At 40.1% G+C, this 14522-nt stretch overlaps 2 protein-coding genes across 4 annotated transcripts; both read right to left on the bottom strand.

Annotated features, from left to right (window-relative positions):
• Nucleotides 1–5: 5 nt before the first annotated feature.
• Nucleotides 6–8246, bottom strand: si:ch1073-398c20.3. 2 transcript variants are annotated; one of them, XM_068220553.2, is made up of 4 exons: nucleotides 8171–8246; nucleotides 7694–7775; nucleotides 5614–5719; nucleotides 6–3204 (listed from the first exon to the last, which is right to left on the bottom strand). In XM_068220553.2, the coding sequence occupies exons 2-4, from the start codon at nucleotides 7745–7747 to the stop codon at nucleotides 2033–2035; spliced, it is 1332 nt and encodes a 443-aa protein (XP_068076654.1). In that variant the 5' UTR covers nucleotides 7748–7775; nucleotides 8171–8246; the 3' UTR covers nucleotides 6–2032. The 2 variants fall into 2 exon arrangements, with proteins under 2 accessions (XP_068076654.1, XP_021331002.1); XM_021475327.3 differs by lacking the exon at nucleotides 8171–8246 and having other exon boundaries at nucleotides 5614–5723; nucleotides 7694–7745.
• Nucleotides 8247–9395: 1149 nt separating this feature from the next.
• zgc:172128 lies at nucleotides 9396–13529 on the bottom strand. 2 transcript variants are annotated; one of them, NM_001114473.1, is given in 3 exon segments: nucleotides 9396–10902; nucleotides 12826–12967; nucleotides 13486–13529. In NM_001114473.1, coding segments are annotated over 2 exon segments (1329 nt in total). In that variant the 5' UTR covers nucleotides 12923–12967; nucleotides 13486–13529; the 3' UTR covers nucleotides 9396–9670.
• Nucleotides 13530–14522: the final 993 nt, after the last annotated feature.

Here is a 14522-nt window from a genome sequence, read left to right as displayed (position 1 = left end):
CTTATATGTTTCAGAAAATATTTATAGCATGTAATTTTGAAAAAATTCATAAGTATAAAACCCAAAACAAATACAGCTTCACATTAGTATTACTGGCTATAATCGCTTTTGAATTGCTTTGCACAACATAAAACACCCTTGTTATTCGCGGGAGTTACATACGTAAAAATACCCCGCAATAGGCGAAATCCGTGAAGTAGTCCACTTTATTTTTTACAATTATTTATAGATGTTTATTATAGATACTATAACATTTCGGGCATTGACATTTTCACACCTTTCTATCTTGTTTTAGAAAAATAAGTCCAGCATTTGCGAATGAAACCGAACATCAAAACCTCTTTTCAGGCGCAAAAGGTTAATTTAATGTTCTTTTACCTGTAGTCACTGATCCATAAGCTGAAGTGGACTACATCCTTAAGGGGGTCGACATGCAACCTCGGATGCGCCTTGCATGTGACAGTTGGAAGTAACACATACAGGATGTGCACATTCGCATGTTATTTTAAATGAAACTATTCAGCAGAAATATGAACAGTGTCCTGAGTCGTAGCTGGGACAGGTGCCAGACATTCGGTGCTGGTGTGCGTACCCTGATATAAACCTATGTTTACAGTTTTAAAATGGATGGCGTGGTGCATCTGGCGTGCGACCCCCTTTACGCTGTGGACAGTGACAAGCCTTCCTTAGGGGAACTCACACTGCTAGCCATCGAAGATTTATGTTAACTTAGCAAGCTGAACGCATTCTGTACTGTACAGGAGACACGGAGATTGATTGACAACAGCCAATCAGGACGCAGAACAAAAAGCATGTCAAATTGCACAAAAATAAATCCACGAAACTTTGAGACCGCGAGAGGTGAACTGCGTTATAATGAGGGACCACGGTACTATTTTACTACCAACAAAAATCTGATTCAAGAACCAGACAGAACTGCTGTGTATATGTTGTTGTAAATATGTATATTAAGGCTGAGCAATAAGTGAAGTTTATTTATAAACTAATTTCACGAGGATCACATGCTCATGATTGATCACAGCTGGTCCTGCATCAGCCAATTCACAATTCACTAATCAGAAAATTCCTAACTCACTATAAATAACCACAGTTTCTTACCCCCCTTCCACCCCTACTCTTTTCTCGTTAGGTGGCACGGTGGCCCAGTGGTTAGCACTGTTGCCTCGCAGCAAGAACATCACTGGTTCTAGTCCTTACCAAGCCACTTGACATTTCTGTCCTGAGTTTACACGTTCTCTCCGTGCTCATGTGGGTTTCCCCCGGTTTCCTCCCACCATCCAAAAACATGCAACTTAAGTTAATTGACTAATCCAAATCATCACTACAGACATGCTCCTAGTAAGTATTTATCTCTTAATCTGTTCATTAGCTACTACAGCAGGGGAGTTTCGAGTTCTACCTGAGCAACAGGAGGGAGCCCTGGGCTGGAGGATCTTATGAGCTCAGGACTCTCTCCCGAGACAGCATGTAAAACAAGTTTTATAACCAATCATTAGCTGAGTTTGTAGTCCCCAAACTTTGTTTGCTGTAAGCTTTGTTAAGCTAGAGCTGTAAAAGCCAAGGTCTCCCTTTGCATTGAACTTTGAGCATCTTACACTCAGAGATGTAGTTTATGTTCACACAGCTACATCACACATCAACTTAAGTTTCAAATATGATGTCATAGTGGACCACCCCTTTAAATCTTAAATGAAGTGGTTAAATTGCAAAAATTAAAAACAAATCAAAATGGCCACCAGGACTATATTAGAACCGAAACCCTTTACAATGTCTCTTAACATGAAGTTTGAGGCTGCCTTTTACGTTGAATATCTTTCCGCACTCGCTACAGGTGTACGGCTTCTCTTCACTGTGAATCTTTATGTGTCTATTAAGGCTGCCTTTCCCAGTGAAACTATTTCTACACTGTTGGGATCTGGAATCTCATTCCAACAAATCTTTGCATCAACTCTCATATGCCATTCTTCAATATCCTCCTTCATGAGTGTGTTTCTGCAGATCTGAATGAGGATCAAATGATTGAGGTGTAAGCAGTGTGAGACTTCCCAGCCATATGAATTCTCCTGTGGCTTTCCAAGTTGTCTTTAAGTGTAAAGCTTTTCCCACACTGTTCACATGTGTAAGGCCTCTCTTCAGTGTGAACCCTCATGTGAACCTTAAGGTTACTTTTTTTAGTAAAACCTTTCCCACACTGTTCACACGTGAAGGGTTTCTCACCAGTGTGAGTAATCATGTGATCTTTAAGGTTTCTTTTTCTAGTAAACCCGTTTCCGCACTGTTGGCAGGTGAAAGGTTTCTCCCCAGTGTGAGTTGTCATGTGCTCTGTAAGACTGTTCTTGTAAATAAAGCTTACTCCACACTCTTGGCAGATGTGAGGTCTCTCCTCGTTGTGAATTCTCATGTGGTCTTCAAGGTTTCTTTTTCTTGTAAACCCATTTCCGCAATGTTGGCAAGTGAAAGGTTTCTCCCCAGTGTGATTTCTCATGTGCTCTTCAAGACTGTTCTTGTAAATAAAGCTTACTCCACACTCTTGGCAGATGTGAGGTCTCTCCTCATTGTGAGTTCTCATGTGAACATCAAGGCTTTGTTTTCTAGTGAAACTATTACCACAGTGTTGACATGCGTACGGCTTCTTCCCAGTGTGAATTCTCATGTGAACTTCAAGGAGCATTTTTCTAGAGAAGCAATTCCCGCACTGGGGACATATGAAGGGTTTCTCTCCTGTGTGAATTCTCGTGTGAACCTCTAGGTTACTTTTTCTAGTGAATCCATGTCCACACTGTTGACATGTAAAAGCCTTCTGCCCGGTGTGAATTCTCGTGTGAACCTCTAGGTTGCTCTTTCTAGTAAAACCTTTTCCACACTGTTGACATGTGAAAGGTCTCTCTCCGGTGTGCGTTATCATGTGCCTTCTAAGGGTGCTTTTATCAATGTAGCGATTTCCACACTGTTTACATTGACAAGGCTTCTCTCCGGTGTGAATCCGCATGTGGTCATTAAGCGTTCTTTTCGTAGTCAGACTTTTCCCACACTCTTTGCAGGTGAAACAACTTACAGGTCCAGTCTGTTGAGCACTATTTTCTGAAGTTTTTACACCAGATATCAAATGTCCTTCTTCATCCAGATCTTTCTCTTCCTTGACATCATTCAGTTCTGGAATCTCCTCTTTCCAAGGCAAAAGATCTAAGGTTAGAAAAGAGAAATACAGGTATTATTCTCCTGGACTGGACTATCTATACAGCATCACAACCAGTTCAAAAATGAACTTTTCTTTTGGCTATCTATCGAATCCTTGGTTTTAAAATGTATATTTTGATTGATATTCTGTATATATATATATATATATTACAGGTGGTAGACATAACTTGTTTACAATTGCTTCTAATCTTGTCAGAATCTTACTTAAATGGACTCGGATGATCACTGGAACAAGACGCGCAGAAATGACTGATTGAAATTCTGAGCTGTTTTGAGGAGCGTGTCGAGCATGGTGGTTTGATGGAGAATGAAACATTGATTTAATAATTGATGTGATGACAGATGTTATTTAATGGAGCTGAAGTGACAAACAGCTGACGACAAGACTGTTTGGTTGACCAATCAGTGGAGAGGGGTGTAATTCTCTTGAAAGACAAGAGATAGTAAAGTTAATCATGTGAAGAAGAGTGGCTGCCTGGCTAGTCTGGGATTTAGACATGAAATGTATTGGAGGTACTCTGGGTATGGTCTATCCAAACATTGAAAAGATGATGGCCCACCTCCAGTCAGTGCTTCCATTCTTCAAGGGTGAGTTTAATGGCCAGTAACTCTGCTCCCAAAGTCATGGTTCTGTTCTGCGGGGGACAACTTCTTGAAGAGGTAGGCACATGGATGCAGTCGTAGAAGATTTCCCAACTGCTTTGACATTATGGGCCCAACTCATGATGTTAATGAGTAAACATTAATGATGAAGGCTTTTAATGAATCTAGATGGAAAGGCATTTTGGACTGTTTGCATGGCTTTGGTAGCTTCAACCATCTACGATAGAGACTTGCCTTTCAGAAGATCGGTTAGTGCAGCAGTATTGGCTGTAAAACATCTTTATAAATCGAAGAAATCAACGAATTGTTAACATTCATTGGTGGTGGGTTTAGGCCAGGACTGAATGGGTTCCTGGCTCATGAGGAATGAAGATCCTGGCTCCACAAAGCTGTTCCAGTGCTCTTGCAATGGGGGAAGTGAATACCTCTATTTGACAGTTGTTATTTAAGAGCATCCCTGATTAACTCATCCATGGTCTTCTGTTGGGGGATGGAGAGAGACTATTTCCTCTCCACACTGGATTATTGAGCAGAAGGTCAATGGCACAGTCTTATGGTCAATGTGGTGGTAACTCCGAGGCTACACTGACACTTCTTGAAAAAGTTGATGGAGGCATTCTTCAACTATTTGAGACTGGACAGGCATTGGAAGATCAAGGAAACTTTAAGTGAAACAAGCCTTACCCCACTTTAGGATTTCACTAGATGGAGGGATTTTGGGAAATGAGCCATGGATGCCCTAGTATTAGGCCAGCAGTGTATTCCTCCAGAACTAGTAATGTGATGTCCTCCACATGACATTTCTCGGGGCTTGATGGGTATAACCTCTTCAAATGTATGGGAGAAGTCAATGCTACCTTTGGCTTTGCCAATTTGCACATTGGTTTCAACCATCTTACCTAAAGCTGGCTGGGAGAGCCCAAGGTGTGTTTCCCTGGTTTGGGGATTTTACTAACACTCACTCTCTTTCCTTCGACTTACTCCCTGCTCCATCAGGGATCACCACATCGGTTACTCTGACAATTGTTTTACGCAGTGGACCTGCAACAAGTACAACCCTCAGTGCTGGAAAACACCCACAAACACTCTCACAAACTACAGCCGTTTAAATGTATCCTATTCACTTATAGTGCATGTCTATGGAGTGTGTGGTAAAACAGAGCACCCGGAGGAAACCGACACTAACATGGGGAGAACATGCAAATTCCACACTGAAAGGACTACTGGTCCTGCCGGAAGTCGAACCAGCAATCTTTTTGCTGTGAGGAGAGCATGCGGGCTAACTTTACGAATGTTGTGATTATTTCTGAGGATATTTAAGAATATGTCCTTAATAACACTGAAGCAGTCCACTTCACTATTGTGCTAGACAATTCTTCTCCAGATTCTAGTGTACAGAATGGGTCAACAGTGTAATTATAAATGTAAATACAGAAATACATTAAATATGTAATTACTTTGTTAAATATAAATACAATGAGTGTATTTATGTTATAGGTTATTATTAGTTCAAATAAATACATATTAACTATGGGCAATTGATATGAAGACAGACCAGTGATTATCTTCTGAACTCAGCTCGACAGACCTAAAATTGCTCAGATCTTGGAATACTAGCATATCTGTAACTGCATTTGCTGAGTCATCATTGTGTTTATAGAAAAGCACTGTATTTGAAACCGCAAGGCGTTGAATGCCTGGATCTCATACCCTCAAATCTTTGCATCAACACTTCTTCAAAGTCCTCCTGCATTAGTGTAGATCTGCAGATCTTTGAGAATGAAAGCCAACCTGTTAGTTGCTCAGCATCTTCATGTTTGACTCTGAATGTTTCTTCAATCTTCAGGTCTTCACTCTCCTCTTTAATAAACGCCATCTTCAGCAGGAGTTTTTCTGTCTGTCTAAGAGGAGAAGAATCAACACAATGAAGAAATGCAAATGAAGGCACAATCCCTATTCTACGCATTAGACAGTGGTGTCCTGATTCATGTTTGCTTGCCAAACAGTGCTTCAAACGAAGGTCTTTTCAGACCACACTACAAATGATAAGGTCTGAGAAATTTTCCCGAGTACATCAGCAAAAGTGAGACTGACCACATATGTTGAAACTTGCATAAGTCATTTAATTTTGCATGGATTAAATACTATATCAATGCCATATTCGATATGCAGTGTTTTAATATATTCTATTTGCAGGCAGTTGGAAAACAATGCAAGAATAAAAGTAATGATTTATATAAAGTTACATTTAGTTCTTTGCTTCTTTGTTATTATTTATTTTTTATAATAAGGCTACTTTAGAAATGTAAAAATGTTTAGTTCTTTTATGAAGCAGCCAGCACAGTCAGTGTGGACTTTACATTTGAGCAAATCTTGAATTAAATAAATGATTACACAAAAAACGTTTCTACCGAAATCAGCAAATATCACATTAAATTAAATTAAATGAGGTCACACTTTATTATGATGGTCTGAATTAAGTCGCATTGCATCAACACGCCAACTAATTCTTATTAGATTATAAGTAGACTGTTAGGTAAGGGTTAGTAAAAGTTGACATGTACTTGCAAAGTTTCTTGTAGTCTGTTAAATGTCTATTGAAGGAGCAGAATCAGCAGATATTAAGCAGACAGTCTACTAATACTCAAAATGTGTTGCTTCCTTTATCATTTCTAAAACAAAAACTGATTTCTTAAAGCAGGGGTCACCAATCCTGGTCCTGGAGGGCCGGTGTCCCTGCAGAGTTTAGCTCTAACTTGCCTCAACACACCAGCCTGAATGTTTCAAGTATACCTAGTAAGCTCTTGATTGGCTTGTTCAGGTGTGTTTGATTAGAGTTGGAGGTAAAATCTGCAGGACACCGGCGCTCCAGGAACAAGTTTGGTGACCACTGTCTTAAAGTGACAATCACAATATGTTTTGGGTATACACATAGCGTGAGTTGCATGACAATATTACTTTTCACAGTAATGAAAAAAACGCATTACTTTAAAAAAATTTAAAAAGTAATATTGTTAAATTTAAAAAAAAATGTATACAAGTTGCTATTCATTTAAATTAAATATTTAAAAAAACAAACAGCTGAAAATTCCCTTTCACTAATCTGCATATATGGCATATACAGCTCTGGGTTCAGGAAGGTCCCTGAAAATTATCCTGAATTATATTTTTTGATGTGATTTTTATAGTTAAATGAAGGTGTACAGTCGTGGCCAAAAGTTTTGAGAATAACATAAATATTGGAAATTGGAAAAGTTGCTGCTTAAGTTTTTATAATAGTATTCATGTGTGGGGTTGCTTCTCATCCAAGGGAGTAGACTCACTCACAATTTTGCCCAAAAACACAGCCATGAATAAAGACCCTGCTGAAAAATCCAGCTTAAACCAGCCTAGGCTGGTTGGCTGGTTTTAGCTGGTCAACCAGGCTGGTTTAAGAGGGGTTTTGGCCACTTCCAGGCTGGTTTCCAGCCATTTCCAGTCTGATCTTAGCTGGTTAGGCTGGGAGATGACCAGCTAAATCCAGCTTGAACAGCCTAGCAGGCTGGGAGCCCAGCCAAAACCAGCTATGTCCAGCTTAAACCAGGCTGGTCAAGCTGGTTTTAGCTGGTCATTTTCCAGCCTGACCAGCTAAGATCAGACTGGAAATGGCTGGAAACCAGCCTGGAAGTGGCCAAAACCCCTTTAAAACCAGCCTGGTCGACCAGCTAAAACCAGCCAACTAGCCTAGGGTGGTTTAAGCTGGATTTTTTAGCGGGGGAATGGTACCAAGTAGCCTCCAATGATCTGTGAGCAAATGTACAAACGCCTGTAACAATAAAACAGCCTGAAATGTTTCATTTATTTAAACACTACAAATGTTAAAACAACAAACCTCTCTCTTCAAGTGAACCCCGTCAGATGCAGGAACGGCGCAGCCTGATGACATCAGATGGCCATTCCAAAATAAAAGTTCCCTAAACACAAATGAAATAATACAAACAAAAAAGATAGGAAATAATTGTAAAATACACGTCTAAATGCATGCGACATATAAAGAACTGCAGGGGTGTTGGATAAATCAAGTTAAATGTTATATTATTTGTGTTGGTTTCAAATTTGTAGTTTCAAAGCATATTAAATAATGCTCAGCAAGCATGCTACTCTGGTACCACTTTGGGTAATTGTGGATGTACTATAGGACACTGTAGCAACACAAACCCGCTCTAAATGCCCCAAAGACCACATTACTTTTGTGCCCCTATATAGTTTATTATACTTGTAATTCACTTCAAACTTCATACAGCCATGACAGGATGACATCATTAAAATAGTATAAAAATAAAACAAAGCTTTACCAATATACACTCACCTGCCACTTTATTAGGTACACCTTTACTTGTTCCGGGTTGAACCCCCTTTTGCCTTCAGAACTGCCTTAATCCTTCATGGAAGAGATTCAACAAGGTACTGGAAATCTATTTCTCAGAGATTTATCGTGTACTCCTGTCACTGGGCCATTTGGTGATCCCGCCTAATTAATGGTGCTGGACCAATGAGGTATGTGTGGGGGTGTGACTCATCACATTATGAGGCTTAAGGGTATACTGTAGTTTAGAGCAGGGGTGTCAAACCCTGCAGAGTTTAGTTCCAACCCTGCTTCAACACACTAGAGTTTGAGCTTGCGAAATTCTGTCGTACGGCGCTGGGAAAAGGGGCGGGATTAAACAAGATAATTAGATATTCAAAAAAGCGAGCGATTGCTCCATATTTTAAACTCCTGTACAGAAAGGCCATGTTTTGATCCTCGAGCACTCAAGTGATGCGATTTCGCAGGTCAGAGTTCACCAGACCTTTACTTTACCTGTAGGTTTCAAACAAGCCTGAAAGACTCAGTAAGCCTGATCAGGTGTGTTTAATTAGGGTTGGAACTAAACTGTGCAGAGCTGTGGCCCTTCAGGAACTGAATTCGCCACCTGTGGTTTAGAGTATAAGTTTATACTGGTAACACATTTTACATGTCTGATTAAAATGATATAGAGAAAGGTTTTCAACAGTCATTCATCCCACACATGACAAACCAATCCATAACTCATTACAGGAATTTGTGAAGTTTCACAAACTGATTTCGAGAGGAGCCCATGATTTGATTGATCGCGGCTGATCTCCCATCAGTAATCACTAGCAAACCAATCAGATTATTTTATCATTCATTTTCTTGTCGGCTTAGTCCCTTTATTAATCTGGGGTCGCCACAGCGGAATGAACCGCCAACTTATCCAGCAAGTTTTTACGCAGCGGATGCCCTTCCAGCCGCAACCCATCTCTGGGAAACATCCACACACACATTCATACACTACGGACAATTTAGCCCACCCAATTCCCCTGTACCACATGTGTTTGGACTGTGGGGGAAACCGGAGCACCCGGAGGAAACCCACGCGAACGCAGGGAGAACATGCAAACTCCACACAGAAACACCAACTGAGCCGAGGTTCGAACCAGTGACCTTCTTGCTGTGAGGCGACAGCACTACCTACTGCGCCACTGCCTCGCCCCTGATTATTTTAAACTCACTATAAATATTCTATCCAGCATTACTCTCTTATCTTTATTTGAAGATTCCCCCCGTCTCCACCCTTTCCTCCTCTACCAGGGGCAGCTCTCGAGAACTACCTGATCTCGTACCCCCTTACATGCTCATGGACCAGGCGGGAGCCCTGGGCTCAATCATCTCAGAGCTCAGGGTTCTCTCCTGGGAGTGTGAATTTTACTTTAAAAAACATTTATTTACACATGTGTGGTTACATTAATAACATTTATCTCCATGAGTGTTTAAATAAAAATCGTAACTGTGCCTAAAGAGTTTACTTTAAAGCTTTTTTCCAGAGTGAGTTTGCAGATGACGTTTCAGGGCTTTTCCATACGCGAATCTCAGTCCACACTCTTGGCAGGTGAAAGGCCTCTCTCCAGTGTGACTCCTCATGTGAACCTTGAGGTTTGTTATCTCTGTGCAAGATCTCCCGCACTCGAGGCACAAGTAGGGTTTCTGTCCGAGGTGAGTTCTGACATGATCCTTAAGCTGACTGCCGTCCGGGAAGCTCACGCCACACTGCCGGCACATAAAACGGCTCTCTGCTGAGTGAACCCGCATGTGGCGTTTCAGAGTTGCGTTACGTCCAAAGCTTTTCCCACACTGACCACATCTAAAGAGCTTCTCTCCAGTGTGAACCTTCATGTGGACAACCAGAGTTGTTTTAAGTTCAAAACACATTTCACAATGAGGGCAAGCGTGAGACTTCTCAGCCATATGCATTCTCCTGTGGCTCTCCAAGCTGTCCTTACGTGTAAAGCTTCTCTCACACTGTTCACATGTGTAAGGCCTCTCTTCAGTGTGAATCCTCATGTGAACCTTAAGGTTGCTTTTTGTAGTAAAACCTTTTCCACACTGTTCACATGTGAAGGGTTTCTCCCCAGTGTGAGTAATCATGTGATCTTCAAGGTTTCTTTTTCTAGTAAACCTGTTCCCACACTGTTGGCAAGTGAAAGGTTTCAATCGAGGGTGATTTCTCATGTGCTCTTCAAGACTGGTTTTGTAAATAAAGCTTACTCCACACTCTTGGCAGATGTGAGGTTTCCGCCCAGTGTGAGTTCTCATGTGAACCTTAATGTTTTGTTTTGTGGTGTAATTATTACCACACTGTTGACACAAATAAGGCTTCGTCCCTGTGTGTATTCTCATGGGAACTTCAAGGGACGTTTTTGTAGAGAAGCAATTCCCGCACTGGGGACACATGTAGGGTTTCTCTCTTGTGTGAATCCTCGTGTGAACCGCCAGATTTCTTTTTGTAGTGAATCCTTTTCCACACTGCTGACATCTGAAAAGCTTCTCTCCGTTGTGAATCCGCATGTGGTCATTAAGCGTTCTTTTCGTAGTCAGACTTTTCCCACACTCTTTGCAGGTGAAACCGCTTACAGGTCCAGTCTGTTGAGCACTATTCTCTGACGTTGTTTGACCAGATATCAACTGTCCCCCTTCCTCCAGATCTTTCTCTTCCTTGACATCATTCACATCTTGAATCTGCTTTTTCCCAGGCATAAGATCTAAGGGGGAACAGACAAATACAGGTATTATTCCTAAATTGAGATGCCTCTTGGATTATCTATACAGCACCACGACTAGTTATCATTATTTTTGGTTATCTGTTGAATCCTTGGTTCTAAAATATATAATTCCTTTCACAAACTGATCAGTCTCTCAAGTTGTAGACACTATTTAATCACGATTCCTTCCAATCTTGTCAGAATCGTACTTAAATTGGCTCAAAATCACTGAAACAAGACACACAGGAATGACTGATGCGGTACTGAGGATTGGATGTCATCTATGGTCATGTAAGTCTGGGGGTTTAAGGAGGAAAGTAACGTTGAGGTAATAAATGTGGTGTTACTTCACTGAGCCAAACTGACGACAACTAAAGACTGACCAAGCAGCGGAAAGGGGTGTGAAATTGCTGGATAATAGGAGACGGTAAAGTTAAAGCATGAGAACAAGAGGGCCCTCCTGGCAAGTCAGGGATTTAGACATTAGCCCCCGGTTTCACAAACATGGATTAAGCCAAGTCAAGATTAAATTGCATGTTTGAGCTGTCTCAACTCAAAATAAGTTGTCATTTATTTGTCTCCACGTGCACTCCAGTAATATTTTTCTAAGGCCATTTTTATAAATGTGTATTAAATAGCCTAACTTAACTAAGGCCTAGTCCTGTCTTAACCTGAGGCCTGTTTGTGAAACTGGGCCTATATGTATTAAGCCTGGTTTATACTTCTGCGTAGCTGTGCATTTATACTTCTGCTGCTGTCTCTGTCGGTCTGCATTAACACTTCTGAAACGCTAGTGGGCAGTGAGGTGTAAATGTTCCTCTGTGTCGAGTTTCTTCTCTGCTGTTTTGTTTTCCTGAACACTTCCTGGATGTACAAGTGGCTCAAACTCGCTCATTTTGAGGCAGGAACCGGCGGACGAGCAACAACTTTAACTATGAGGTAAACACAAAACAAAACTTTCCATCTGGAGCTCCTTCACGGGACTCCACACTTGTAAACAATCACTCCATCGAGCTCGCACCATTCGCGCGGCTCTCAGTCCTGCCCAGACTCGTCAGCGCTACCAAGCTGACCAATCACAGAGCTTGCGCTACGCATTGTTGCGACGTGTAGTTACATTTTTTGAGAGGTGCACGTCAGTGACGCCGACGGCGAAGGGCTATGCGTCAGCGCCGTAGCATACGCCGGCATTTGACGCAGAAGTATAAATCAGCCTTTAGAGGTGTTTTAGGTTTTGATGGTCCACGCTTTCTTAAGCGAGTTTGATGGCCAGTTTTCAAAGCCAAAGTTCTGTTCGGCCTGGGGATACCTTTATGAAATAGGCACAAGGATGAGGACATGAAAGATCCCCACACTGCTTTGAAAACACAGCATTTATCATAAATGGTGACTCATCTAAATAAACAGTTGAGGCCATCATGCCAATATGGAGCGAAATCTCTGAGGAATATCTCCATTAGCTTGTTGAATCTATGCCATGAAGGATTAAGGCAGTTCTGAAGGCAAAATATCAACTAGTAAGGTGTACCTAATAAATTGACCGGTGAGTGTACACTACTAGTCAGAAGTTTGGAAACAGTACCATTTCTCATGTTTTGAAAGAAGCTAATTCTGCTCACAAATATAGGAAAGGGGGTTAAATTGTGAAATATGATTACAACTTTAACCGTTTTCTTTTTGAAAATTCAGTTTACTTCTGTGATTCAAAGCTGAGATTTCACCATCAAATTAAATCAATACATTTTGATGACTATAACAAACAAAAATACTGAATAAACCATGACTAGGACAAAAGCAACATAAAATTTCCAGACATTTAACACTCTTAAATGACATTCTTCAACAATATCCTACATTATCGTAGATCTGCAGATCTGAATGAGGATCAAATGACTGAGTTGAGCTATGAGAATAAAAGCCAACCTGTACAGGACAGTTGTAGTTGCTCAGCATCTTCATGTTTGACTGTGAATGTGTCTTCAATCTTCAGGTCTTCACTCTCCTCTTTAATAAAGGCCATCTTTATAATAGTGGAGCTCAGTCGCTTCAGCAGGAGTTTCTCTGTCTGTTTAAGAGGAGAAGAATCAACACAAACAAGAAGAAATCAACACTAAACCTCTGTCTGTGTCTCAATCACTTCTCTAGTGCACTAGCCTGGAAGAGAATCACTCAGTTAATGCATCTACATCCTAATTTACTAAAATAAATAAATAATTAAAAACAAAAAAAGATCCACATTGTACAGACACTCAATCTTTAGTTACATATTCATGATCTGTAGAAAGGCCCTGGAAACATTACACTATTATAAATACATCTTTATCCCATTTCTAAAGTATTATTTCCTGCCTAAAATCTTAATTTCCTCATAAGTTAATTTTAATGTGAACCTTATGAACAACAGGAGAGAAATGAGACGCAGCTCTTCTGCTATTAATTAATGAGCTTCATTCACTACACATTACGTTTATTAATGGTAGATACAAAATAACAAAATTAAACCAAATGACAAATAAACATCTGTATATCGCCTGGAAAATACGAAGAGCCTGACATCTTCTAACGTAAATGTATAAAACCGACCTCTCTTTGCTGGAATCACAACAGTGCGGCGCAGCCTGATAACGCCGTCCGATTATTTCAAAATAAAAGTTCCTTTTACTGACATAAACAAGTAAAGCATGCGACAGCTATTAAATAGTTCTGAAATATTCATATAAAAATAAGAACTACTAACAAAAGATTCTGTCCAAATATAAAAGTCTAATGTTACAATGTGAAATGTGCCCATAGAGAAATATGATAGATTAAAATATATGCAAATGATAGACTAAATCATTATACAATCTATGCTCAAGTATATATATATATATATATATATATATATATATATATATATATATATATATATATATATACACTTATGTGTGTGTGTGTGTGTGTGTGTGTGTGTGTGTGTAAAATATAATGTCCAAGTATATATATATATTTTACAATATTTTGACATTTGTGAAATCCAAATATGAACTTTTATGTCATGTCATTTTCATAAACTCCAAATATATTGCAAATTTATAAGTCAATATAAAATTTGTCATTTTACCAAGCGACTTGTGTTTGTATGTTTTGAAAACACTCATAAAAAGTCTAAAATAATGATTTTAATAAAATATTACGTCTAACAAAAGAATGACAGATATTAAAAGAAAACATCATCGTACAGCATCATAGTAGATGCTTTTTCTTTTTCCCCCTGGGCTCCCTGGCCAGCTTACACTTCAGGACTCTACAAACACCATCTGATCTATGCGCAGCAACCAATAACAATAAGCAGCATAACTATTGCATTGTCGATGAAATTAGCTAAACGTGTGCGTTTACAACAATGTGCAAATAATTACATCTCATAAACAGTACAAGTAAATAAAACCCATATCATTTACCAGGGGGGCCTCAGATGAAGTTCATCAAGCAGTGCCTGTTGGGGAAAACATCTTGATGAAACTCCCAGAACAGAACCTGATGATCCTGGAAATCCATCACCAGCAGAAGTCGATCTGGCTGACTGACATCAGGTTGAGTCAGTCACATTGACACACTGCCTCCGAAACTTTCGGCAG

This window comes from Danio rerio, chromosome 4 (genome assembly GCF_049306965.1).
Source record: "Danio rerio strain Tuebingen ecotype United States chromosome 4, GRCz12tu, whole genome shotgun sequence".
Classification (NCBI taxonomy): Eukaryota; Metazoa; Chordata; class Actinopteri; order Cypriniformes; family Danionidae; genus Danio; species Danio rerio.
The sequence above is the reverse complement of the archived record's forward strand: the minus strand, read 5'-3'. Positions and strand labels throughout refer to the sequence as shown.